General features: G+C 42.0%; 4 protein-coding genes across 9 annotated transcripts; 3 read left to right on the forward strand and 1 right to left on the reverse strand.

The window, feature by feature from the left end:
• Positions 1 to 1170: 1170 nt before the first annotated feature.
• galnt6 (UDP-N-acetyl-alpha-D-galactosamine:polypeptide N-acetylgalactosaminyltransferase 6 (GalNAc-T6)) lies at positions 1171 to 9345 on the forward strand. Its single transcript, XM_070839929.1, has 11 exons — positions 1171 to 1350; positions 2641 to 3171; positions 3633 to 3805; positions 5808 to 5957; positions 6806 to 7040; positions 7127 to 7244; positions 7350 to 7550; positions 7702 to 7833; positions 7945 to 8046; positions 8149 to 8307; positions 8765 to 9345. The coding sequence occupies exons 2-11, from the start codon at positions 2690 to 2692 to the stop codon at positions 8876 to 8878; spliced, it is 1866 nt and encodes a 621-aa protein (XP_070696030.1). The 5' UTR covers positions 1171 to 1350; positions 2641 to 2689; the 3' UTR covers positions 8879 to 9345.
• Positions 9346 to 9668: 323 nt separating this feature from the next.
• Positions 9669 to 14027, forward strand: LOC139209989 (glucose-6-phosphate 1-dehydrogenase-like). 5 transcript variants are annotated; one of them, XM_070839931.1, is made up of 12 exons: positions 9669 to 9951; positions 10050 to 10270; positions 11009 to 11046; positions 11187 to 11295; positions 11391 to 11608; positions 11700 to 11858; positions 12029 to 12154; positions 12249 to 12342; positions 12427 to 12963; positions 13082 to 13158; positions 13253 to 13345; positions 13451 to 14027. In XM_070839931.1, exons 2-12 carry the CDS (start codon positions 10142 to 10144, stop codon positions 13539 to 13541), a joined length of 1671 nt encoding a protein of 556 aa, XP_070696032.1. In that variant the 5' UTR covers positions 9669 to 9951; positions 10050 to 10141; the 3' UTR covers positions 13542 to 14027. The 5 variants fall into 5 exon arrangements, with proteins under 5 accessions (XP_070696032.1, XP_070696031.1, XP_070696033.1 ...); XM_070839930.1 differs by having other exon boundaries at positions 9669 to 9818; positions 10016 to 10270; XM_070839932.1 differs by having other exon boundaries at positions 9669 to 9818; positions 10055 to 10270.
• A 749-nt stretch (positions 14028 to 14776) lies between these two features.
• Positions 14777 to 21057, reverse strand: LOC139209749 (ceramide kinase). 2 transcript variants are annotated; one of them, XM_070839586.1, is made up of 13 exons: positions 20680 to 21057; positions 19499 to 19594; positions 19098 to 19235; positions 18827 to 18955; positions 18615 to 18678; positions 18358 to 18503; positions 18197 to 18271; positions 17913 to 18065; positions 17522 to 17627; positions 16568 to 16671; positions 15781 to 15977; positions 15380 to 15696; positions 14777 to 15214 (listed from the first exon to the last, which is right to left on the reverse strand). In XM_070839586.1, exons 1-13 carry the CDS (start codon positions 20801 to 20803, stop codon positions 15118 to 15120), a joined length of 1746 nt encoding a protein of 581 aa, XP_070695687.1. In that variant the 5' UTR covers positions 20804 to 21057; the 3' UTR covers positions 14777 to 15117. The 2 variants fall into 2 exon arrangements, with proteins under 2 accessions (XP_070695687.1, XP_070695688.1); XM_070839587.1 differs by having other exon boundaries at positions 15124 to 15214; positions 15384 to 15696.
• Positions 21058 to 22339: 1282 nt separating this feature from the next.
• naa10 (N-alpha-acetyltransferase 10, NatA catalytic subuni) lies at positions 22340 to 25039 on the forward strand. Its single transcript, XM_070839472.1, has 8 exons — positions 22340 to 22526; positions 22688 to 22786; positions 22903 to 22961; positions 23051 to 23096; positions 23208 to 23323; positions 23456 to 23500; positions 24186 to 24270; positions 24686 to 25039. Exons 1-8 carry the CDS (start codon positions 22506 to 22508, stop codon positions 24866 to 24868), a joined length of 654 nt encoding a protein of 217 aa, XP_070695573.1. The 5' UTR covers positions 22340 to 22505; the 3' UTR covers positions 24869 to 25039.
• Positions 25040 to 25623: the final 584 nt, after the last annotated feature.

The raw sequence follows: 25623 nt of genomic DNA on the forward strand, positions 1-25623 counted from the left end.
AAAAGATGGTCACTTTCGCTTATCCCTCTCTGTCCTTAAAATTAAAGGTGCATTTTCTTTTCAAACTTGACAGAGTTTAAAAAATAGTGCAATGATTGATTTGATTCATTTCCCCTTGGATAAGAAATTAATAAATGGCTGTATTTGCAATGATTGTGTCTATTTGGTTTATTGTTGCTGTGGATGCTCTTGGGTCTCTACAGTAGAGATGACAGTAAAATTAATTTTGCAAAAGAGAACTAGGGCACTGCCATCATTAAACTTGTTCTTTTTGCTCTGTGCGGAGAGGAATAAATACAAAAGAAAACATATTTATGATTGCTGCCGTTTTAGAAAAGGCCAGTGAATATTTTAGAGATGAAACACCTCAAAACACTCCCAACAAAATACAAAAAATCCAGAGCAAATGCATTCATTTTCTTTCACAAATATTTACTTCTCCAACAGTTTAATCTCACGGCACAGCGTCAGCCGACTTAGAGGTGCTCTATTTGTTTGGCTTTTATTTAGCTCTCATGTCAATCAGCAGCCTGCAATCAGGATTTCTCCCTGTGACAGTAACCTGAGAGAGGCCTGCCTCTCCTTTTTCTGAATAAATCAGTCTACAGTTTCAAGAGGGCGATACAGGAGAGAGTATTTAATTGCTTGCACATGAATAATGAATTTCTGTTGAGGTAATGGCAATGTTCACTTACAGCACTCTATGCTGAACATTAATTAAGCGACATAAATTCCTCCTAATCCCTGGTGAAAAAGCACCAATGTTACTATAATGGGCCCAGGAAACAGGGACTTGCTTTGTATCTGTGACACACACAATACAAACGCCATTTTCTTTTTGTTTGCTTGTTTTTTTTACACCATGATAGACACACACACACACCTACACGTGCACATTTTTACATGTAGTAGCTGCATGACATTTGTACAATCTTCAAAATTGTACCAAATGTAGTTTAGTTTGTTTTATGTTCATTTAATAGGATTTTTTTTGGATTCTTTTTTTTTTTTTTTTCGCTTTGTTTATTATTTTTCCACATTGAGTTCAGATTGCATGTCATGTGCATAGAGGTCCTTCTCATTGACAGTCACCTTTAACGCGGAAATAAGTGCGTCTGGGGGGCGGGTGGCCAGCAGGGGACTCACTCCGGCTAATCATTTCAACAAATGGCACCTGTTGGGTTCAAAGGAAAAGCCGGCAGGACGCAGAGCTGCTGCATCCTGCTGCTCTCCGACGTCCAGTTTGACAACTTGGACAGAAAATCCGCTCCTTTGGCTGCTTCTCACCCAATTACAGAAATATCAAATCAGCCGGAGCAGGTGTGGGCGACGACTGCTCGTCAGTTTTAGGTACGTTTGTAGCGTTAGCGGCACTTTTGGAGAGACAGAAAGCTTTTAATATTTTCATTTCACTAGCGTCTCGGCGGAGTTGAGATTGACTGGTCTAATTCGCCTGTCAGATATGTGACTTCCGCTAAAAGAGATTAAACGTGACTTCTTACATGTGATGTCTAGCCCTGCACGGACCTGTGTGTTATGAATGAAAGCAGACTTGTTCCTGTCAACTCTAACTTTCATTTTGCTGCTGTTTGGCTGACTGACGTTTTGTCAGTACTTTTTGGCTTTTATTGACTGCAGTTTGAATGTTTGTGCTTCAAGTTACTCTCAGCTGTAGAAGAGTGTGAATAATTGTTAAACATTGTGTTTCTGATGAGCACACTTGTCCCTGTCTGAAAATACTAAAAGCTGGCCTAATGGGACATAATGGTATTTGGGCACACAATCAAACAGCCCACATAATATTGATTAGATTTTTAAAGTCGCCTGGTTGAATATATTTCCTGCCTCCTCCCTTGTTGTAAATGTGATGACAGCAAACTGGACTAACTGGTTGCCCATTAGAGACAAATGCAGCGTGGGATGTGTTGTTTCTGGAGCACCAAAAGAGTGTCCTCTTGAATCAATTATGAAGGAGGCTGGCTTGAGAATGAAGTAAATTAATTATGACCAAGTAAGAGTGAGTCTCTAACTGAGCAGTGATCACCTAAGGACACGCAGATGTCCTACATTGCAACAATATCCTGTTCCACGTAGCAGGAAACAGCCTGTTATTGTGCCAGGGCTTGGTGAAGTTATGGTCTTGTTATGCTCCATGTAGCAAACTTGACTTCCTGTAGCAGGTGACAGCCAGTGACGTGTCTTTGGAGCACGGTGTCACGTAAGCACTCATTAACTGGTGTAGGAGTTGACAGTTGAGCCAGCAGTGTGATGGCTCACCTGCTGCCACGTGGGTCCTGGAGGACTGCGGCCGGAGCAGGTGGACTCAGGTGTTTACTGAGAGGTGTGGCGTGTTTGTTCACACTCTCCACCTCCCTGTTCTCTCCACCCGCCCTCTGGGACCGTTTCCTAAAGAGACAGACAGGGAGGGAGGAGCAAAGGTGACTAGATTTACCTGCTGCTATGACATTTGCAGAGACGCACAAACCGGATCGTTCTCTTGCTTGTCGTCTGTTTTTGCTGCAGGAGTAACTCACTGAATGTTGAGCCAGTAGGCTAAAGGCAGGTAAGGGTTGCAGAGGAGCGCGTTTTGAGGAAAGTATTGGCTGAAACGCTCACATAACATGCACAAATATTTTGCAGCCAACGTCTGGGGAATCAACAGCCTCGAGAGCAACACCCCTTCTGAAACATGCGTCTGTTCCTGCGCCGGCGTATGTCCCCCCTGAAACTGGTGCTCCTCGGGGGGACTCTTTTCATGGTGGCCCTCGTGGTTCTCCAGAGGGATGTTGGCTCTTCGCCTGCCAGTGACCCCTGGTTTCAAGAGCTGGTGGACAAGAAGGACAAGGTGATGGTCATGGTCCGAGAGGCTGTCAACAACATTGGCTTCCAGATCGGAGCTCCACAGCCTCCACCAGTGCAGGAGCGGCCCACCCAGGACAACAACTGCCCCACTGGATTCTACACCCAGGCTGAGCTCAAACCTCACCTGGAGAGACCGCCCCAGGACCCCCAAAGCCCCGGGGCTGATGGGAAGGTGTTTCAAAAAGACCACATGTCCCCAGAGGAGGAGAAGGAGAAGGAGGAGGGTATGAAACGGCACTGTTTCAACCAGTTTGCCAGCGACCGCATCTCGCTCAGCCGTAGTCTTGGGGATGACACAAGGCCTCCAGAGTAAGGACACACTCAAAATAAACTGAGATAGTTTGGACTAATCACTGTTTTATCAACAAATATACTGAAATGTACACAGCAGGGCAGATAACACTGCTGGTATAAGCTGGGGTCATTTTCAATTTTCTCCCTCAATTCCTATAAAAACCTCTCAATTAAACGGCTAATCAGAAATGTAACCTGTGTGTGTAATATATAAAACTGAATATATAATACTAAATACTTTGCAGTTTAAATGTTAAATGAACATCTGAACATGTCACAGGCTTGACAGTCCTTTAAATATTTGCTTTGCAGAGCTTTCAAGACGCTATTTGCCCATTGTGCTAAGGTGTTAGTGAGCAGACCATGAATATCTACAAACAATGGCATCCATGGAACATCCATTTCATCAGATACGTGTCTCACTTTTGCTTTTTGTTGCTGTCTCTCTGTGTTTTCACGTGGCTGACCTTGCTCAGATGCGTAGAGAGGAAGTTTCGCCGCTGTCCTCACCTTCCCACCACCAGTGTCATTATTGTCTTCCACAATGAGGCTTGGTCCACGCTCCTTAGGACGGTCTACAGCGTTCTGCACACATCTCCTGCTGTGCTGCTCAAAGAGATTATCTTGGTGGATGACGCCAGTGGTGCAGGTGAGGAAAATGTAAATACATATGAATGACAACACATACTGAAGACCTTGTGTAAGAGCTTGGTGACAGCAAGAGTGGCTGGGACTTCAGTTTCATTTCGTGATTCCATCTTATTTCTGCTCTTAATCAGTAGTAATCAGGAGGAATTCATTTGTAAGAGCAGCAGTTCTGTTCACCTGTTGAGTGCTGGGAAGGTGATGTTTCAATATAGTGAATATAAATTGAATATTTCACAGACCAGCAGAGTAGGAAGTGAACTGCCAGTGCTACACTACAGGAGAGGACAAGCACCATAGAAGAACAGTAATGCTGAGCTACAGTTTATGCAGTCCCAATATTTCAGTTAACATATATATATGTGAAACTTCATTTTGCTTCCAGTATTGAAAAATGATTTGCTGAAATGCTGAAAAAGCCCTTCATGTAATTCTGACATTTTATTTAAAGATAAAAAAAACTTGTACTCACTGTAAACTGTTTCACAGAAAAGTTCTGAAACATTTTTAATGATAGAAGGAAGCTCTGGTGGGGTATTTCTTAAATAAGCTGCAGGCAGGGAAGTAATTTATTAATTTATTTGACTTTTTTAGGTAAGTCACTGTAAGGTGTGAACTTTGATAAGATAACCCACAATTATGGAGGCTTGGGATTTGTAGCAGCTTGCGCACACAGTAACAGGTTGGCGGGGTTTTACAAATAGCAGAAGAGATTTCTGTAGAGCGTTATGTGCAGGGAGACAATAGTTAACAATTTACACCCTGTGTTTTACACCTGTGTTTTACACTGGGTGTGTCAACAAGGCTGGCCTCCAGTGAAACGTATTTCACTGAGAGTTGGCAAATGCGACAGGACAGTTATGAGATATCTTTGATCTATGAGTGCAGCTTTGTTTTGCATAGGAAAGTGTTTTACATCATGTTCTGGGAAATGTTATCATTACTGTACAGCCATTGTCTGTTTTCCCTACCCCATTGGTTTATTGTTTGTTCTCTCTATTAGTAATCTTTAAATATATTTCTATGCACATTTGCTAATGGTTTGCACAGTAGTTAGAAGCTAAATTGGGTCTACTGGTACATACTGGGTGCAATAACTACAAAGCTGAATCTAACTAACTAACCTAAAATGCTGATCAGGTATACTACAGTGTTTTTAAGAGACACCTTCACCGCCAATGGTGCTGGCAGTTAATATTTTAGGTGTTACATCGTTTTGGTCTATAGACTGAAAGAACAAAAGGGGAAGACTGTGCAATGCTTTTTGATTAGACAGAGACAGAAAAATCTCTTCCGATGTCGTCATCATGATGTATCAGTTCTCACATACGTGCTCTATGACAGTGGGTACTAGCCTGAGAGTAAAGCAGGTGCAAGACTGACTGTAAGGGATAATAATAAGTCATGCACACCGCTAAAGGTTTTGTTGGTTACATCAGCATTTAGTATGAAGTAATATTCAATGGCCTCTTGACCGAGCTTTAAATATCTTCTTTATTCATAATCTCTGCCATGAACCAATGTGCCGCTAACTCTATACTCTACTCTACTATACTCAGACTTCCCTTTTCGCTATCAGAGCAGCAGCTCTCTGTCATAACGTTTAGACGTGTGGTTGGTGGTTTTACTCAGACCGAAACTCATGACAAATGTACATCGTGCGCTGTGGCATTGAATGCCCTCAAGAAGGGAAGTGTGACCCAGTTTTACCAGCAATGTTTCCACTTCATTGCCATTTTTTCTGGCAGGGGTGTCATTTGGCTTTTTCTTCTCTGGGGTAGCATCATTAAATACCAGGCAGAAGATAAGCGCTTCACTGACTACATCTGGTTGTAAGTCTGTTGTACCTCAGATGTTACCCAGCACTGGGTGTTTTTCAAAGTGTGCTCTGTTGCATCTGTAACCACACCCAACAATGATGTCAAAGTGCACCCTGAGTACAGCTTCAGCCACCGGAGCTCAGTGAAGACAAAATGCTCACCATAATGTTGTTTTTATTCCTTCAGAGCACCTGAAGATCCAGCTGGAGGAATATGTGCGTCAGCTGAAGATAGTCCGTGTGGTGAGGCAGCTGGAGAGGAAAGGCCTCATCACTGCCAGGCTGCTGGGTGCCAGTATCGCTCAGGGCGAAGTGCTAACCTTTCTTGACGCACACTGTGAGAAAACACAAACGCTGCCACAACAACAACAATCCATAAGCCACGGTTGCCTTTTTAAGTAGCTGTGTGTCGCTCATTGGGGCAATAGCACTTCCACAGTTTGTCTGTTGCTTCTCGTCCTTTCTAATAGTACTACATGAAAGCGTCTCATACGGTAATTCTGTAATTAGTTTGTTTGAGACAATATTAAGGTCCATCTATCCATGACAATTTAAATAGTCTACTTCAACAGTTCTGCTAACTTGGACGTATGTTGTGACCGTAGATTGTATGAAAGAAGTGGATGTAGCTTCCAGATCTGAAAAGGGAAGCCAGTGCAGAATTTCCCAAAACCTGCATCCTTTTAATGGCCAGCATGAGGCGACTCCTCTGGTTGCAAAAAGAAGTTGGTTTATTAACAAAACAATTAAAGTCGCTAGTTTACAGTCTTCTTCAACACACTGTGACATTCATATACTAAATTATGGTCCCAAGCGATCTTCTGGCTGCAAAAAAACCAAGATGGCGATGCCCGTAAAGCCAAGCTTCAAACTGGCTTCAAACCGTCAGTCCACAAACCAATGAGTGACGTCACAGTGATGAAGTCCACTTCTTCTATACAGTCTATGGTTATGAAAGGTGATGTCACACAAGATACCAACATAAAAAAGGGACCAATTATTTGTCACTTTGGACACAGGCATCTGCTTAATGTAATGTAATACCAGCATGTTTATGACTCGATGCTTTGTCCCATCTTGACTCTCTACACCTAGAACTGATTAGTGGCAATGCATTTTTTTTATATAGTGGAGGTTTAGAAGTAGGTATAAACTGATCTCTGTCCTTCCTCCCCTGTCTTCTAGGTGAGTGTTTCCATGGTTGGCTAGAGCCTCTATTGGCCCGCATTGTTGAGGAGCCCACTGCTGTAGTTAGTCCAGAGATCACCACCATTGACCTCAACACCTTTCACTTCAACAAGCCTGTGGCCACTAACCGTGCTTTCAACCGCGGTAACTTCGACTGGAGCCTGACGTTCGGCTGGGAGCCAATCCCAGAGGAGGCGAAGAAGCTGCGCAAGGATGAAACCTATCCTGTAAAGTAAGACGGGTCATGTTGGTTTCACTCAGAACATCCTGAATCATTCAAGTGTCTAAAGCCTTTGTGTCTGGCTATGAAAATTTCAGAACACCTACTTTTGCTGGAGGTCTCTTCTCAATCTCGACAAAGTACTTTGAACACATTGGAACCTATGATGACAAGATGGAGATCTGGGGTGGTGAAAATGTGGAGATGTCCTTCAGGGTCAGTCTCTTAATTCCTACTCCCACAGCCTTAAATATTACTCAATAAGTGTCCCAATCATTATCAAGTTAGTCTGACTTGTTACCTGCGTTAAATGGCTCACAGGTCTGGCAGTGTGGGGGTCAGCTAGAGATCATACCTTGTTCAGTGGTGGGCCATGTCTTCCGCACTAAGAGCCCCCACACCTTCCCCAAGGGCACAGAAGTCATCACTCGTAACCAGGTACGCCTGGCTGAGGTCTGGATGGATGACTACAAGAAGATATACTATCGCCGCAACAAGAATGCTGCAGTCATGGCCAGTGAGGTCAGTGTGACCGGCTGTTAAATGCACATGAATAAAATGCCATTGATCACCCTCCTTCCACAACATTTTTACTAGAATTTACATTTATATGACAACATAATTGTAAGTGATTGTTCTCAGATGTTTAAATACACCCCCTTCACTGTTACAGCATAAGTACGGGGACATTTCTGATCGTCTGAATCTGAGAGAGAGGCTAAAATGCAAGAACTTCACCTGGTACTTAAACACAGTCTACCCAGAGGCCTTCATTCCAGACTTATCCCCAGAAAAATTTGGAGCAGTGAGTCACGTTTCTCTTTGTCTGTATGTGGATGTCTATGATATAATAGACCACACGTGTTTCATAACTGCAGCTGTATTTTACTGCTATTTTTGTCTGTGTTTGCACCAGATTAGAAATTCAGGATCTAAAACATGTCTGGATGTCGGAGAGAATAACCAGGGAGGTAAACCTATGATCATGTACCAGTGTCACAACATGGGAGGCAATCAGGTACAATGAATCTGACTCTCACTTTTCTGAATTTAAGAATGCAGGATAATTTGACGTTCTCTGGGACAGTTAGGTCTCTGATTGGATGATTGTCTCTTCTAGTACTTTGAATACACATCTCATAAGGAGCTGCGTCATAACATTGGAAAGCAGCTGTGCCTTCACGCCACCCCACAGCCAGAACCAGTGAAGATTGAGTTATGCCAGCGGAAGGGGAAGGGCACCAGTTTGGCACCACAACAGGAGTGGGTCTTCACAGAGGTGAGGATTTAAAGGAAAAGTTAGACTTTTTGGGATGTTTGCTCATTCGCTTTTTGCAAAGCGTTAGATGAGAAAATTGATATACCTACCATAGCTTGGCTTAGTACAAAAACTGGAAATAAGGGAAATCTTCCTTACCTTACTTGTTGTCACTGTTGGGTTGCCAGAGAGCTAGTCGAGTCTCAGAGGTTAACACATATTCTGACTCATAGACCTCCACAGAAACACAAATGATTGATTTTTATGCTTTGGTTTTTGTATGGATTTTACAAACAACTCTATAGCTAATTAACAAGACGTGTTAATTAGCTATACAGATGTGAAAATGTTATTCGTCTGCTTAACTAACTCTTCCGCTAAAATTTTTCACAGCACAAAATGGTTAAAGGAATAGTTCAAATGTTTATTTAGGCGGGCTTCTACATTGATTCACCTCTTCTCTAATGCTACTCCCCAGGAAAATCTTCTGAAGAATCCCAGTAGTGGGCTATGTTTAAAGCTGAAAGGAGGCCAGGTTCAGATGGAGCACTGTAATGCTGCTGACCTCTTCCAGCACTGGACCTTCAGCTGACCTCCCCGTCTGGCCATCAGGTGACCTCCCGACACCTTGTGTCCCCTTCCTCAGACTCGGCTCCAAGGAGCCGACTCAACATTGATCCAAAAGGGCTGTGGAGCTTGGGACATTTGGCCATACTGAGTGGACAGTTAAAGATGGAGGACAAAGAAAAGACAGTCACATCTGTAGAAGACGCTTGAGTTGGCCTTAAGCGGTTTTAAATTTTATTTATGATGGAACCTTAGGAAAGACATGAAGGTGGTTGGGAATTATCAGACATTATCAGAGTGTGGACTTTGCATTCAGGAGTGGCAGCTTGACTGTGGGACAATGGCTGTGAACTGCAATAATAATTCAGTGAATTTACACTCCAGCTTGGAAAATGACTTCAGTGAATGTGACAAGTCTCTTTAAAGATTAAGAGATGTGTTTTTTAAATAAAAATTCTACTTTGTTGTGTCAGAAATTATCATTTGTAAATATATATATATATTTTAATCACCACAGCTTTGCAGGAGGTTTCCCAATCAAACAGAAATATATTTGATTAATTATACTACTGTATGTTTACAATGCTAATCTTATTAGTACTAGAGTTTTCTTTTATGTTTTAGCCGAGTAATACTCTGTAGTGATTTACAGAGTGTACGATACTCTCAAACAGTGATTAAGTCAGAATCTTTGCTGTGGTCACTGATGCTACATATATTAAATAATTTTGGATTTTGAAGCTGCGTGCACGGAAAGGCAATTCATGATTCGTTTTTAAAATCCTGTGAAAATTGTACTGTCAGAGTTTATGTACTGATAACAAAGCCATATGACTTTCTCAATCAGAGGCACCTGTTAATGTTTGCCCAACATTTGTCTAAGGAGTGGTTTAGGAGCGACAAACATTCCTGCCAGCCTGTTCCTACGGTTCCTGTTTTCAACCTTGTCTGGATAGACCTGAAATGTGAGTTGCAATGAATGGACAAGATATCTTCCAGGCTGCCAAACCTGATCTGATGCAATGTACAGATTTGATTTCATGCGGGGAGTCGTCCCATACGCCCAACTTGCTGGACTACAGGGCCTGTAGAGCAAAGGTTATACCCTTTACAAAGTATGAGGAAGCAGGGGCACTAAGGCGTTATTTCTTTGCAACAATAGGTGGCAGCATTAACTCATTGAGTTTTTCTGCAAGGCAAGGATGACAACTGAAATTTCACCATACTGTGCGTGTCACATAGCTGTAGTGAAATGAGAGAGGCCCCAGTAGGGACAGACTGAGACCAGATGGGCCAGAAGATGAGCACTGAGCCTTTCACTCGCTCTGAGGTATTTGGACAGCTCAGGAGAGAGCTCTATGGAGAGGAGCAGTCCAGTCACTCCGACACACACATATTCATCATCCTGGGAGCCTCTGTGAGTACAGCCTCTGAACTTATTTCAACATGACACGAATAACCACCATTCTACAATCATAACTCATGCACTTGCAACACAATTGAACAAAGATCTTTAGAAATGTTCAGTCTGTTTCCGATGTTAAAAAGTGCCATGTAAAAGTCTACAAACTTGTCTTGTTTGTAAGGGTCTGCTAATGCTTCTAGATTTTTGTGTACATTAAACTGCAGTGAAACAGCAAAAAAGTCAATTCAAAGATATTTTAATGTGAAAGGGACCCAACAGAGTCAACACAAAGCCCCAAAGGAGAACAATTCACTGGGGAATATTACAGTGTGGTAGTCCGAATATGAAAGCCGGGGAATGAGCACACGTTGACTGAAATGTGCTGCATCTACTTTTTCCTTTGTCCCGCGTTGAAAGTAGGGGATAATTTTGGAGCAAAAACATTTTGTCAGACTGTACTTGGCCTTGACCCTGACACAAGTTTTAAAATTGAGTTGTTTTTATCTGTTGTCTTTGTGTGTTTTCCCTTTTTGTCAAAGCCAGTATTCTATTTAAACTTTACATGTAGACCTGCAGAAAGGCTGTGTGTTCTGACGTTACTCAACAGATCCACTCAGTCAACATCACTGAGACCATTTATTTTTAAAGTTTACACGCTCTTTGGACTCCTAAACGATTCTTTCCAGCCACAATCATTATCAATAGATGTTCGTGATCAGATCTCTTTTTCAATGTGTTTTATTTGCACAGGGGGATCTTGCTAAAAAGAAAATCTATCCAACTTTATGGTGAGTAAGGAATTCCTGCTCAAATACCAACAGCAGAAAGAATTGGTTTAAAGCTGTTTGGTCAGTTTGTATTATGAGGAGTTTGACCTTTGGCCAGTGCTCTGCCTCACTGCTTTTGACTGACGCTTTCCCTTCTTTAGGTGGTTATTCAGAGATGGTCTGCTCCCGAATGACACCTACTTTGTGGGATTTGCCCGCTCTAACCTAACTGTGGAAGACATCAAGACAGCATGTCTGCCTCACATGAAAGTACTACATCTAAGTCTCCTTGTAGGCTATCTGAGACGTGATTGTTGATTGTTTGGGCTGTGTTCTCAGGAATCATTGTGCAACATTTCCCTCAGATCACAGATGAAGAGAGTGAGAGTCTCTCGGCCTTCTTCAGTAAGAACTCCTACCTTAGAGGCAGCTATGATGATGACAGCTCTTTCACTGAACTCAGTGCTCACCTGTCGTCTCTGCCTGGGGGAGCTGACGCCAACAGACTCTTCTACCTGGCCCTGCCGCCCACCGTCTACCACGATGTTAGCACAAACATCAGAACCCACTGCATGAGCCACAAGTCGGTGTCCGCTATACTCACAAAAGTCCACAAAACAATGGTCTACTTCTATTGTATCTCATTTTTCTAAGCAGCTGTGTTTGTAAAACAGAGGCTGGAACAGGGTCATTGTCGAGAAGCCCTTTGGCCGTGACCTCCAGAGCTCACAGGAGCTGTCAGCCCACCTGTCCTCACTGTTCACAGAGGACCAGATCTACCGCATAGACCACTACCTGGGCAAAGAGATGGTCCAAAACCTCATGGTGCTCAGGTAACAAGCTCCATACACACATTTTCAAGCTATTTACCACAAGTATAAACCTCTATGCTGTAAATGAGATTTTTTGAGTTCACAATTATTTACATTATCCTTCATCTGCTCCTTCCTGTGTCGCTTGTATTTAGGGTTTTATTATCAGCGTTTTATTCACTCACTTCCAGGTTTGGAAATCGCATCTTTGGGCCCATATGGAATAGGAACAGTGTGGCCTGTGTGGTCCTCACGTTCAAGGAGCCTTTTGGCACTCAAGGCCGTGGAGGATACTTTGATAACTTTGGTATAATTCGGTGAGAGGCAACACATTCTGTTAAAAGGGAAAACACTGAATACATTATTTTTGTTACACTAGAGCCTGATTCCAGTTCTTGTTTCTTGATGTAGAGATGTCATGCAAAACCATCTCCTCCAGATGCTCTGTTTGGTCGCCATGGAGAAACCTGCTTCCACCAGCCCAGCTGATGTGAGGGATGAGAAGGTAAAAGGTTGTAGCACGTTTGAGCATATTATTTGTCTATATTCCTTGCAGTCCTGTTGTCCTATAATTACTTATGTGCTGTAGGTGAAGGTGTTGAAGTGTATAGCTCCTGTTGCTGTGTCAGATGTGGTACTCGGCCAGTATGTTGGGGACCCTAAGGGGGAGGGCCAATCTAAGATGGGTTACCTTGACGACCCCACCGTACCAGAAGGCTCCTGCACGCCAACATTTGCCACCGCAGTGCTCTACGTCCACAATGAAAGATGGGATGGTCAGGCAAAACATTTTTTATCTTTCTTTTTTCCCCTAGTCTACATTTTTATGACATCCCATCTGATTTTCTCCCTGTCATGTTTTCCCACCCTTCGCTTCCATCCCTCGGCAGGAGTTCCTTTCATTCTCCGCTGTGGTAAAGCTCTGAATGAGCGGAAGGCAGAAGTGCGTCTGCAGTTCACCGACGTGCCAGGAGACATCTTTGACCAGTGCTGTCAGAGGAACGAGCTGGTGGTGCGGGTGCAGCCAGATGAAGCCATTTACCTGAAGATGATGACCAAGAGGCCTGGGGTTTACTTCAGCCCAGAGGAGACTGAGCTGGACCTCACCTACAGGAGCAGATACAAGGTGCCACAGGCGTCCATCATGTCCTCTCCAAATGAAAAGCATCCACTTAAGAAAGATGACTGAACCTGAAATAAGCAAGTGTGCACAGTTTTTTTTAACAGCTGCCATCTTTCTTCAGAATGTGAAGCTCCCAGATGCGTATGAGAGGCTGATACTGGATGTCTTCTGTGGAAATCAGATGCATTTTGTCCGCAGGTTGGTTGCACCATTTACTTTCTCTGATCTTCGAGCAGCATTGTGGTGTTTTTAATGTGGTGTTTTCTTACCTGAACTACTTCTCCTCTTTCAGTGATGAGTTGCGGGAGGCCTGGAGGATCTTCACCCCCCTGCTCCACCAAATAGAGGAAGAGAAGAAACACCCCATCCCTTACACATATGGAAGGTAAAATGATGTATATGTTTTATGAGACAGGAATAAATATGTGGTGCAGATGTTCCTTTTAAGTGGGCATCTCTCCCTCCTGTCTTTTCTTTGTTGTCTCTATAGTCGTGGTCCAGACGAGGCGGATGATCTCGTAAAGAGGGTCGGATTCCGATATGAGGGAACATACAAGTGGGTGCAGCCCCACACAACATGATGGCTTCTGTCATACACATGCACAGAAGTCACACCCTCTGGAACACACACACACACACACTATTGTTTACAAACAATAAAGTGGATTACAATCTTTCACCGCAATACAGTTGTTTGATTTTGTCTGCATGTAAAAGAAAATACCACTGCTTTTTATCCTTAATCATCATCAAGAATGAATGTGAAGATAAAATAACTGTAGAAGCCTGATTTGATTGTTCACCAGTAGATTCATTAAATAAATGATTGTTCACTCTTCTGCCTGCATTTTTTCTTTTAACAGAAATGGCCTCCCTGGCCCTAGGACATAAAAGACTTGTAGAACAAGAACACCTCTACTGACATGATTGTTGTATTATACTGTAAGCTTGTTCTCTGCTATCAGCAGGCCTGTGTTTACAGTCATCACTAAACCATGATGATACTGTACATGATGCACACTAAGCAACAAAACCACATAATACCAGCAGGGTTTGTTGGTCTGGTTTGTAACAGGAACTCTCTTGATAACACAAAAGTCTGTCACAAAAGAGACACGTTTGAATGCCCTACTTCAGGTAAGAATAACTTCCAGGTAGGTGTTTTAAACTAAATTCAAATCAAAACTGTAAATAATTGTTAACATTTGTAACGATTAATCTCCCACAGTGCATGAATACGTTTTAACATTACATTATTACTTCAAAATTTCCTTAAGATTTTTTTCAACTGCCTACAGCCAACTGACACTGTTTCTCCTGACTTATGTCTCTACCAGGTGCGTGGTCTAGCTGGGGATGCCTCCCATCTACATGCACACTCTTACCGTAAATAGACCATGTGGCAATCCTGCGAGGATTCGGCGGGCCATGGGAAGTGCAGCAAAGACGAACATGTGTCTAAACAACTTCTACTATGAGACTATAATATTTGTTCTTTTATGTGTTATTTGATTCACTTGTATCAAATAATTTGGTCATACTCTTTATTTTACCATATTTACTGTCTGTGATAATAATATAATGGTCTGTTAGTGTGTTGTAATCTCATACCCCAATTTAGTTTGATTCACACTAGAAATTTTTTTTTCCTACTGCATGATTGTTTATGTGCAACAAAAAGGAAGATGTTGCTGTTCTTATTCAATTCCAAAGGAACACCACACTGTTGAACTGATGTTGACAACATACAGCATAAAAGGAGTCGGGTCAGTCTTTTTATTGCATTGTCTTTTAACTTCTGTTGACTTTCCCCAGGATTTTATTTCCTGGAAGGTAAAATAGACAGCAATTGCAAAAACTGCCTACAAACAGTTATTTGTGCAGAGAAACACTGCACATGTTATTATTTACCAGTTTTTAACAGTGTTTCCACAGAGTAGTATTCAGGAAACACACACACACACACACACACACAAGAATAATAAAACAAGAATAAATAGTTTCTTTTCATTTCTGCAATGAGAAAACTTTTTAAAGTACCTGAAATATTAGGAACTCTTTGCCCATGACATTTTGGCTATTCTCTCAGCAAATGTACACGTTAGCCATGCCTTACAGACATTGTCCCATTGTCACTTTCTTCTCATTATCCAATATTTAAGCTTCACACTTGTCATTTTCCCAGCTGTGGTTGTGCATGGTTGCTCCATCCTCGATGCCCCTGGCATACAGACGCACCAACTGGCCATGAATCCTGAGAAAGGAAGTGAATGCAGTTTAGAACTGTGCTTCTAAAAAATGCTAATCCTTTTCTACCTTTTTTTTTTGAGTTACAATTAAAGTTGAACCTGGTATAACAGTGGTAACAATAGGAGGATAATACAGTACTATATCAGAATGGATAACTGTACTCCCTCACCTACAGAGGATCTCAGTTGAAGCCAGAATCTCTCCATCACAGTTCCACACTGACACAGCAGGAGCTTTGCTGCAGCACAGACCACACAGGAAGGGGGGCGCTGTTTTCTGCTCCTTTACCATTTCCTGCCCTTTGTCTCTCTCAGCCAGGTGCTGCTGAGATCCATTCCTGCTTACAGTTTCGACGTAGCTTCTCTCTTCTTCTTCGATCCCACCACTTGACCCTTTGATATCTTCATAACTTTCTTCCTCTTTGCCAGGGGGGACAGAGAAACGGACAGCCTTCACGCGGTGGACCTCCACAAACGGCAGGTCAAACTAAGACAAGAGAGGAGAGGGATTGGGTAAAGCAGTGTTTAAACTTGCTTGTCCAGCTCTGTTTTAATGTAAATGTGCCCATACCTGGTCCTGGGTGCTCGTGTGCCTGTAGAGGAACTTGAGGAATCCCAGCGGGTGAGTGTCCCATACCAGAATCAGGTCCCCTGTCCCGTCTGCCAGGTGAGCAGAGGGCGAGAGGCCCTCAGGACTCCTAGGACACGAGCTGGACATACAAGTGAGAGACACACACCTGAACTTGCCCTCCACAGTCACCCACTCACCTGGAGAGACAGAGAAAGATCAAGTAACATTAAAAAAAAAACCCAACTGCACTCCCCTTATAATTACTTAAGGACCATGCTGCGTGTTTTCGCCCATCGTTCATACCTCACTGCTCGTCATTTTCCAATACAGACCATACCTGTTTGGAGTTCCAGGTGTGTTTACTTTCCTTTTCAGGTAACCAGTCATTTGAGTTTGCATTGCTGTGATTGTTTAATCACCACTGTTCTGACAGTGAATGGTAACGCAGACCCCAAAACATTAAAATAACTTTTCTTTAAAGGAGAGGATACTGACTGTGATTTATTGCCCATGAAAGTCTGTCCAAGAAAACATACAAAACTACAGTGTGCTCTACAAAAGAGCAGAACTGTAAAGTAATGAATAATGTTTCTTAGTCCTCTATAAGTACTTCAAATAAAACAAGGAAGATTTCACACGCTGCAATCTGATGAGGGGGGTTGCAATTAGAACTTAATTTCAAAGGGTCACAAGCCAAAAAGGCTGCTTTGCGGCATTCATTTATGCTAAATGAGCTAAAATATGCAAAACAGAAGCATAGTACTTTCGTGTGTGTCTACGTTATTACCCTCTGAGTCTGTGCTGAATTGGCTGAAGTGGGAGCTGTACAGGGAGCCTGAATCTGAAGAGTGGGAGAAAAGCCTCTCTGTGCTCCTGGAGCACACACTGCACCTAAACACAAACACAAACACACACACATGCAACAAAAAGAATGTTCACTCTGGTTAGAAGTGAAATAACAAGCTCCTCATCATTGACACCCATTCATAAGAGCATAAACTATTTGCTGACAGCCAGAGGCAGCTGCCTCAGACAAAGGCAGAGGTATTGTAAAGTCTACCAGGAGGCCAAGGCTCACCTTTCAACAAGATCAAGTTCCTCATGCCATGGTTCTTACCCTCCTTAAGGTGCACCCACAGTCCCTGCTGCAAGTGGTAACAGTTACAGTGTCTCACACAGTAAATTTGAACCATTTTGCTAATGCTTGAATAATAATGATGGTACTCCCAAGGACTGTCTTTCTTATTAAAAGGGTTTAATGTACACAAGGTTAAAATCGTCCTCATCCTTAGCTTAGATAAGGATTAGGACTCTCAAAAAGGTTGGGAGTAAGACAACCAAAAGAGGTAACAGGCTTTCATAACTTCCAGATGCTCATTTGTTTTTAAACAACGACAGTGGAAACTAAGGTAATGAACACAGATCCTCAAGTCACTTAGTGCAGAAAAATCCAATCCAATGCAAACAAGGTAGTTGACAAAATAACAAATAGTAGTAATTGAAATAGAGAACTAAAATGGAGAAGAAGAGTCCACACAATAGGCAATGCTCCCATGTTCACAACCAGTGGCTGTTTGAAAGGTTTATGGTCTTAAAACACGGCTACATCACAAAATCTCTCGGGCTGCACACTGTAATCCTCTTTTCTTTCTTTTTTTAAAGTCTGTTTTCTGTTTATTATTAATTGCACTCTGTATACACCCTTCGTTATATTATTCCTTATTAGTAGTTGTTGTTTTACCCTGAGAGGCAGCGTGTTCTATCTCTGGGGCTGGAGTGCACCGGGTCTGCTGGTAGATACTGAACTATGCCTGCATAGCTTCTGTTGCTCAGGTACACCACAGTGCCTGGAGACAGAAAGGACAGCAATTAACTGAAAATGCACAACACAAGTCTTGTACACATTTTTAAAAGGAACGTTTGGGAATTGTGGTTTTACTATGCAAAATGCTTGTTAAAAAAGAGCTTAAACGTGCCATGAAGTCCTCTCTTGGTCATAGCGCTATTAGACACAGTTTCAGGATGAATTTCTAAATTTAAGCTGGAAATAAATGATGAGAATCTAAAAGCATCTAATGTAATTAGTGACAGTGCAGTCATTTCTCCTCTCTAAATGACTCATCAGTCCATACCTGAGTAGTCATATCTGAGAGGTCCCATCCAGCGATGTTTTTCGCTCTCTGCCAGTACGTCCCCATAGAAGCCATAGCCCAACAGGGACACAGAGTAGCGCACCAGAGCAGAAGTTTGATGGACTGAGCACACATCCAAAGGCTGAGAGTCTCCTGCAAGGTATTGTGGGAAATAAGAAGGGTCATACAGGCTAAACTGTGCAGAATTTAGAAAATTGCTCAGATATTTTAAAAAATCAAAAATCGAGGGAACAGTGATTAAACAAGTGAAAATGTTTCCTCACCAATGATTATGTGTAAAGCTGAAGTGACAGGGTCGATCACTCCCACTGTGGCATAACACACACAGTCTGTAGAGCCTACAACAGATACAACAGGATGCTTGTGGTCACTGCTCTAAAACTAACTCCATCAGTTTATGAATGCTTATTAACGGTGTCTTTACCTGCAGGGACGATGCCGATATGAAGCGGACACGGCTGTAAGGCGACAGCGGGATCGTTCTCACAAAGGCCTGCCTCTTGTTGTGTCCGCCCAATCAAACCGTGAAGTATTTCGCTGAACATGCCATCCCCACCCACACACACCACACTGTTGTAACCATACACAAGGGTTTCTGTTATGAAAGCACCTCCCAGCGAGCTTAGCTGTTATTATGTTCTCATACCACAGTGTTTGCACTGTGACACTGATAGCTCTTACCCGTCAAATCCTCTCAGGTCTTTCTTCAGGAGGTGATCTCTAGCATGGTTTGCCTGCTCAGTCACTGAACAATATATGTTAGGATTACATGTATTACTGCAAATCATTTTCATTAATCAAATGCTAAATTAAGCAGCCACCTATGAAAGCATCTGCATCAGTAACAAACTTTTCTCAAAATGTACAAAGGCAATATGACACAGGTGTCTCACCTATTACATGACAGCTGATACCAGCCATCTCAAACAGAGGGGCAACCAGAGAATGGTAGATATTTCTTCCTTTCCCCTTCCCCCCAAATGGGTTGATAAACACCAACAGCCTGTGCGGGCGCGACGGACCTGAAAGTGACATTACACGTTGTTGTGAGCCAGCAAACTCTGAAGGATTTGAAAAAAAATTAATCATTGATAGAAAAAATTATGAATCATTTAGAGGCCATAGGTGCCATAATATCAGCACGAAATCTTCTAATTATCTTACTGTGAGTTTTGAGAGCAGTTCTTAGGTGTTTCGTCCACTGGTCTCTGAGGACCCGACTGGGGCAGCTGAACTGGGTCCGTCCCACTCTCCATAGTAACCCGTGAGAGCCCCCACTCCTTCTGCGCTTCACATAGAAAACTGGAGGTGGATTATAGATTTTAAAAAAAAAAGACAAAACCATTTCTGTAAAACAATGATAACTGTTGCAGTGTCACAGACACATTTCACTAACCTGTAAAGCTAGTTTGCCACGCTCATGCTTGTAAATGATTCACATTCTCGTCTCATTTTTAAACTTAAAGGCAACTGATGTGCAGTGCTTCATGTTGTGCCGTTACTAACTTGAGCATTGACTGAGACCTTGAGTTTGTGACACCCGAGAGTCTCCCAAGAGAACCCACCTGTGAAGTCTTTGTCTGTGTCCTCAACTGACTTCTGGGGCAGGATCTCCACCCGGCCCTCCTCCACCCCAATTACCTCTGCCACAGGTACTGAAACTTTAATCACACAGACACAGACAGCGTAAAAAGTGAGTGGAAATGCTGCTTTACATACAATAAACAGAATAATTTAACCACTGGAGAGACCGCAGACCTTCCTCACAGCAGATAATTTTACTGGTCATCGGTTAAAACAGGTATAACTAACATTTAATAATGCTAGCTGCTCCAATGCCAGAGCTCTCTTATAGGGATTTTGACATGTCACACTATGAATAACACAGATGTCACTAAAAGCATTGACGATAACTTTAGTTAACCATTTAGCTGCTTCACCTTCAGGGTCCTGGTATTGTAAATACAGACTCGCTCGTTAATGATAAATCTGTATGTCTGACTTAAGAAAGTTGTATTAACAGCAGTGTGGAGCCTAAGTTTTACAGTTACTGGCTGTGTGAGAAATATTTGGGTGATTCGGCTCATGTACAACATGTAAAACATTACTGCCTCTTCTTTGGGTCAATATTCTATTGCTGTGGATTGTGTTAAAATGTATTGCCCACAAGTCACATTATGTCGTCCACAAGTCTGTGTTGTCTTGGAGAACAATTTCACATCAAAATCCATTTCTCCTCTCTACTGTATTTGTATGTGCATGTGGGTGAGAGGGAGAGAGGCAGAGGCATTTCTAAAGTTTTCTAAAGCCTGTTTTCACTAAACCGCCTGAGTAGTATTTCATGTTATTGCTGCTTAACTTGTTCTTCACGTTTTGTTTTGGTTTTTTTTTTTTTTGTTGTTGCAGCTATAGGCCTCCCTGTATTAATCCAGAATTACATGCAAGATGTAATAACTACTGTCTTGCTCATACTGTTTCCTCGGCCACTTTTAAAGAGTGGATGTCCTGCTCTCTTACTGTTTCCATACAGCAAAAATGTGACAAAGTACGTGAGAAAGTATTTCCCTGTGTGTACATGCGTTTATTTGTGGTATTTGGATTTTTTTTTTTCATACATGCAAACAACTTAACTGAACGCAACAAGCAATAACACTGTGACTGTTTATGTAATTTAAGTGGCACAATGTGTTTGCTTAGCGCCACATTACAGATCGGCTGATATGTTGGAAAGTAAAGAGCCACCTACTTGTCTTCTTGTCGCGGTTCTTCTTATCTACCTCGGTCCAGTTGAAATGCCAGCCTGTCAGGACCGCCCGGTATCTTTTATTCCCGATCCACAGGCTTGACTCCAGCCGCAGGTCTGTCTCCATCTGGAAAGGCTCTTTTAGCCGCCGCGTCGCTCTTTCCAGTATCTCGGAAAACTTCTTTGATCACATTTTACACCCATAACTTTTACATCTCTGAGAAGAAGAAGCTGCCGCTCGACAATCAGATCTCACCATCAGTCAACAACCAGCCAACCAGAGTCCTTATCGGAGTTTTCATCATCCTCTGAATGAAAGTGGAGAGCTTTTTGTTTAGAAGACTCATTCAGGCCATTATTCCTGTGATATATTGAAGACAGCGCCTGTTGCACAGGGTGGTTATTCTAAAAATATCCTTTTCCTCTACAGTCCCTCCCTGGTGGTGACACCTGCTAGATTTGCATGTGGCACTGCTGATTGGATGCCAGCAGTTTACCTGAAGCATTAGCACGAGGGCCATTTACTATAGCAACACAAGTCCTGGTGTGATTCAGAGAGTTGGACTTTGTCTGATCTGTGTGGACGATGAGTTAGAGATCTGGTTCTGGATTACATGAAATAAAATGCTGGACCCTTGGTGACTGGCATATAGAACAAGTGTTGATTTTAAAGTAACGTTAATTAGTAGATCATGAGACACTTATAAGTACTTCGACTGACAATTTTGACTTCTTATGAATATCAATAGAGGCCTTATGAGTTTCTTGTAATTATTTATGCTTTGACAAACTAATTTATTGAACTTGAACTTGAAGATTTTGAAACAACTCCTTTTATAATTTACAACAAATAACAGTTCAGCATCATGTTGGAGTTGCAGTACTTTCACAGTGGTGAAGTCAAGTCACAGACTGACTTGATTGGGGCCTCAGGGGGGAAACTTTCAGTGGTCCTCATTGACACCACCTCAATACATTGTTCATTGTGTGTACCCTGTAACTCTAATGTTCCCATCAAGTGCAGACTACAAAATAAATTATACATGGAAACTATATTGTATGCCTAGAGAACAGTGTGCTCAAGCTGTATTTGTAGTGTTTTGATTGAACAAAACTTTATCTAAAGATATGGATCAAGTGAGCACAATGTGTCCTAAGCCAAATTAGTTAATGAAGGACAAATATATTCTGTAGATTTGAACACAAGAGCGGGCAGTAAGACATGATATTCTAAAATAGAAGTTATATTGTACTTTTGTTGTGCAAAGTTGTAACAGCTAATTGCCACATTGTTGGGGGGCCTCACAGCAGTCATCTATTTTGCCTGGTTGGTAATTAAATCCAGCCTGATGCTTCCTGTAAGTGTGCAACAACAGTCCTCAACATCAGAGACATATATACATGTTTACTGTATCAACATCATAGACATATATACATGTTTACTGTATCAACATCATAGACATATATACATGCTTACTGTATGTCTAAACTCAACATAACATCCAGGTTCTTTTCAACGTGAAATATATTCTTCAAAATAAGAGTCATTTTATGGTATGTCGTGGTTTTCCATACGTCTTCGTGCCTCATGTAAAGGTTAATTACTTTTATTTTGAAGTTCCAGTGCTCACGGTGACCGGAAATGCCTGCCGTTATTGTGGCACGCTCCTTCCTCCCCTCCCTTCCGTGCTAGCAAGCCGACTTAGCTAGCTAGCTACCTTGCGAGACAAGCTCGTTAAACTTTACAGTGTAATTATTATGAATTGATTGATCCGCGTGGTATATTTGATTTCTGTTTGCGCAGTCCGAATAAAAAGAGAACTAACAAAATGAACATACGAAACGCAAGGGTGAGTATGCTGAGATCCTCTCGACAGCCATGCTGTTTCTATTAACTGGTGGCTAACTTAAGCTAGATACGACAGCCCTCTCGTTAGCTGACCAAACATCGCCGAATAAGAGCTTAACGTCGTGCCATGCACCTTTCTGACATTCAGTTTCTGTCTTTCAGCCGGAGGACCTTATGAACATGCAGCACTGTAACCTGCTGTGTCTGCCAGAAAACTACCAGATGAAATACTATTTCTATCACGGATTGTCCTGGCCTCAGGTGATTCACTGTGCACTTGCCCAGTTCCCCTGTTTCTGCTAACACCACTTGTCCCTATGCTCTAACTCTTCCCTATTCAGATAGTTTGTTTGAAACTTACTGGTTCATCGTTTCAGCTATCCTACATTGCAGAGGACGAAAATGGCAAGATTGTGGGATATGTGCTGGCAAAGATGTGAGTACCTGTGACCACACTTTTAAACTGTCAGCACTTTAACTAAGATGTTTCCTGTGTTCCTAAAAACTCTTGTGAACTCTTACTAGGGAGGAGGACCCAGATGATGTACCCCATGGACACATCACATCCCTGGTAAGCCTGAACGACAGATACTTCATACATCTTCTCCTACATGTGTATTACACTTTGCTGGCTGCTCTCTGAGGCAATAAAAAAACAACAACCCGTACCTGTGTCCTCCAGGCCGTGAAGCGCTCCCACAGACGTCTTGGCCTGGCTCAGAAGCTGATGGACCAGGCCAGTCGTGCCATGATAGAGAACTTCAACGCTAAATATGTGTCGCTTCATGTCCGCAAAAGGTAGCGTGCACTGTCTGCTCGCTGTGAACTCTGTTTGTCTTTGTTTTGTATTCAAAATGTGCTCAGGCTCTGAATATGTGTGTCAGTTCTCCTGATTTCCAGGGACTTACTGATCTTTTCTTCCCATTGCAGCAACCGAGCAGCCCTGCACCTGTACTCAAACACACTCAAATTCCAGTAAGTGTGTGTCACCACTGTTTCAGTGTTTTCACTGTGTCTCATGTACTCCTGTTGTGTATCAATAGCCCAAACTTTCAGAAATACTGTGGTCATAAGTAGAGCTAGACCAAAATAGTAATGTATTGCAGATATATTTGTATCAGTATACAATTTGGTATATGTCTATTGATGAGTAACAACAACTTGCATCACACAAGTGCAAAAGATATTTTTGGTATCTCAGTGAAAGCAATTGAACCACAAATGATTGTGATAAATGTGTTTTTGAACACTTTTAACACTCATCGGTCTCAGGGTGTTTATTTTTTGACTACATGATTATATTGCGGTTGCCAGCACTTCTAGCTGCAGTACATGCTGTGTGAAAGCAGGTGCCTTCTCATGTCTTTGAGGCCATTTAGAAATCGTTTCACCATCAGAGAGTGCAGATAAGTCCTGCTCTGTGCCTATCGGAAAATTATTTGACATCATTTGTGAATTTGAAAAGAATCGTTTTCAAATTGTCGGCCATTATTGTCACCAGATTTTAATATTGCATACCAAAAGTCAAGTAAATTTCCCTGTCGTGGGACTAATAAAGGAATATCTTATTTTAGGAATATCTTATCCTAAGTGTTGGTAAGGCTGTAGTCATGAGTTCAAGTCCTGACTGTAACTGATGTTTTATGTTGTTCCTCCACAGGATTAGTGAGGTAGAGCCCAAATACTATGCAGATGGGGAGGATGCATACGCAATGAAGAGAGACCTGGCCCACATGGCCGATGAGGTGGTTTAATTCTTTGTGTTTATCCCGTAAATGTCCATAAACTCCATATAATAAAAAAAAAAAAGTTTGTCAGACTAGCTTCATTTTCAACGCCTGCATCTCTATTTTATAAATGTATATAGTGTAAACTTTAACTGTGTGCTATTTAGTATTTTTGGTTGATTTGTTTGTTTCTTTATTATTTTTTCTTATGTGAGGTGTAACATAAGTTCTAGACAGGTTCCTCACCTCACCTGGACATTGACTATATAGAAGTATTCTCTGTATTAAAAATTTTTATTAAATCAAATTAAGTAACATGTTCTGGTGCTACATTGACATGAATTCCACTAGTTCTTTGTTACCTCAGGGGACGTGTAATACCTCATATGAGCAGACTATGAACGTGTCATATTTTTGTCTGTGTGTGCCACAGCTGAGAAAACCCGGAGTGCGTGTGTCGGGTCAGGAGGTACCGTCTGGCCAGAGTCCATCAGGGTCTGGTGACCCGGAGAGAGAGAGCGAGAGGGACAGCGGAGGAGAGAGCAAAGAACTGAGTGAAGTCAGCGAGGCAACGGAGAGCACAGACGTTAAAGATTCTTCTTCTGATTCACAATGACGCTGCAGTCCTAGACATTTTTAAATTCATGCCTCACTTCCACTTTTTATCTCTATTTGACAGTATATCTGCCTTTACAAACTGTGACTATCTGTGCGTCAGAGCTGTTCCCACATTTCCGTAACTGGTTTTTCCTAAATTTTGCTTTTTCATTGCAGTGATGAACAAAAAGTCTTGGATTATGACATGAATTAGGGTTGTCTAAATGAAACTAAAACTAATAACTGGTGTCGGTATTTTTAATTGGATTGCTGTCGTTATTTCCAAAAGTGGCCCAAAGTTCTGTGGGATTTACAGTATTGAAAACACCCTGTGCTTTTCAAGCTGTCTCAACCTGGTAGCTTCATTATTTAACAGAATTACTGCAAATAAATCTTTCAAATAATATTTTTGGTATTTTTCATATTTCAATAAGTGACCATAAATGCAGCTTAGTTGTTTACTTCTGAGCGTAGACCATTATGCTTTGACAAGTCATTAGTTATAGTGGGAAAGTGTTTGAGTTTGCCAATTTGTTCTCAGTGTAATATCTAAAAATATTATAGTTTAAACACTTAAATCGTTCATCATCAAGAATACGTACAGTAATGCCATCTACACAGCCAGTGAGGAGGTTACTGCTGAATCCACACGGTCACAAATGCTATTACTGCTGTACACAATCATATGAGGTACTGAAGACCCATGTATAGGTTCCCGCGGATGGTGAAAAAGCCTTTTCAGTGGGTGTAAGACTATTCCCACCTTTGATGACT

Source organism: Pempheris klunzingeri, chromosome 11, assembly GCF_042242105.1.
Source record: "Pempheris klunzingeri isolate RE-2024b chromosome 11, fPemKlu1.hap1, whole genome shotgun sequence".
Lineage (NCBI taxonomy): Eukaryota > Metazoa > Chordata > Actinopteri > Acropomatiformes > Pempheridae > Pempheris > Pempheris klunzingeri.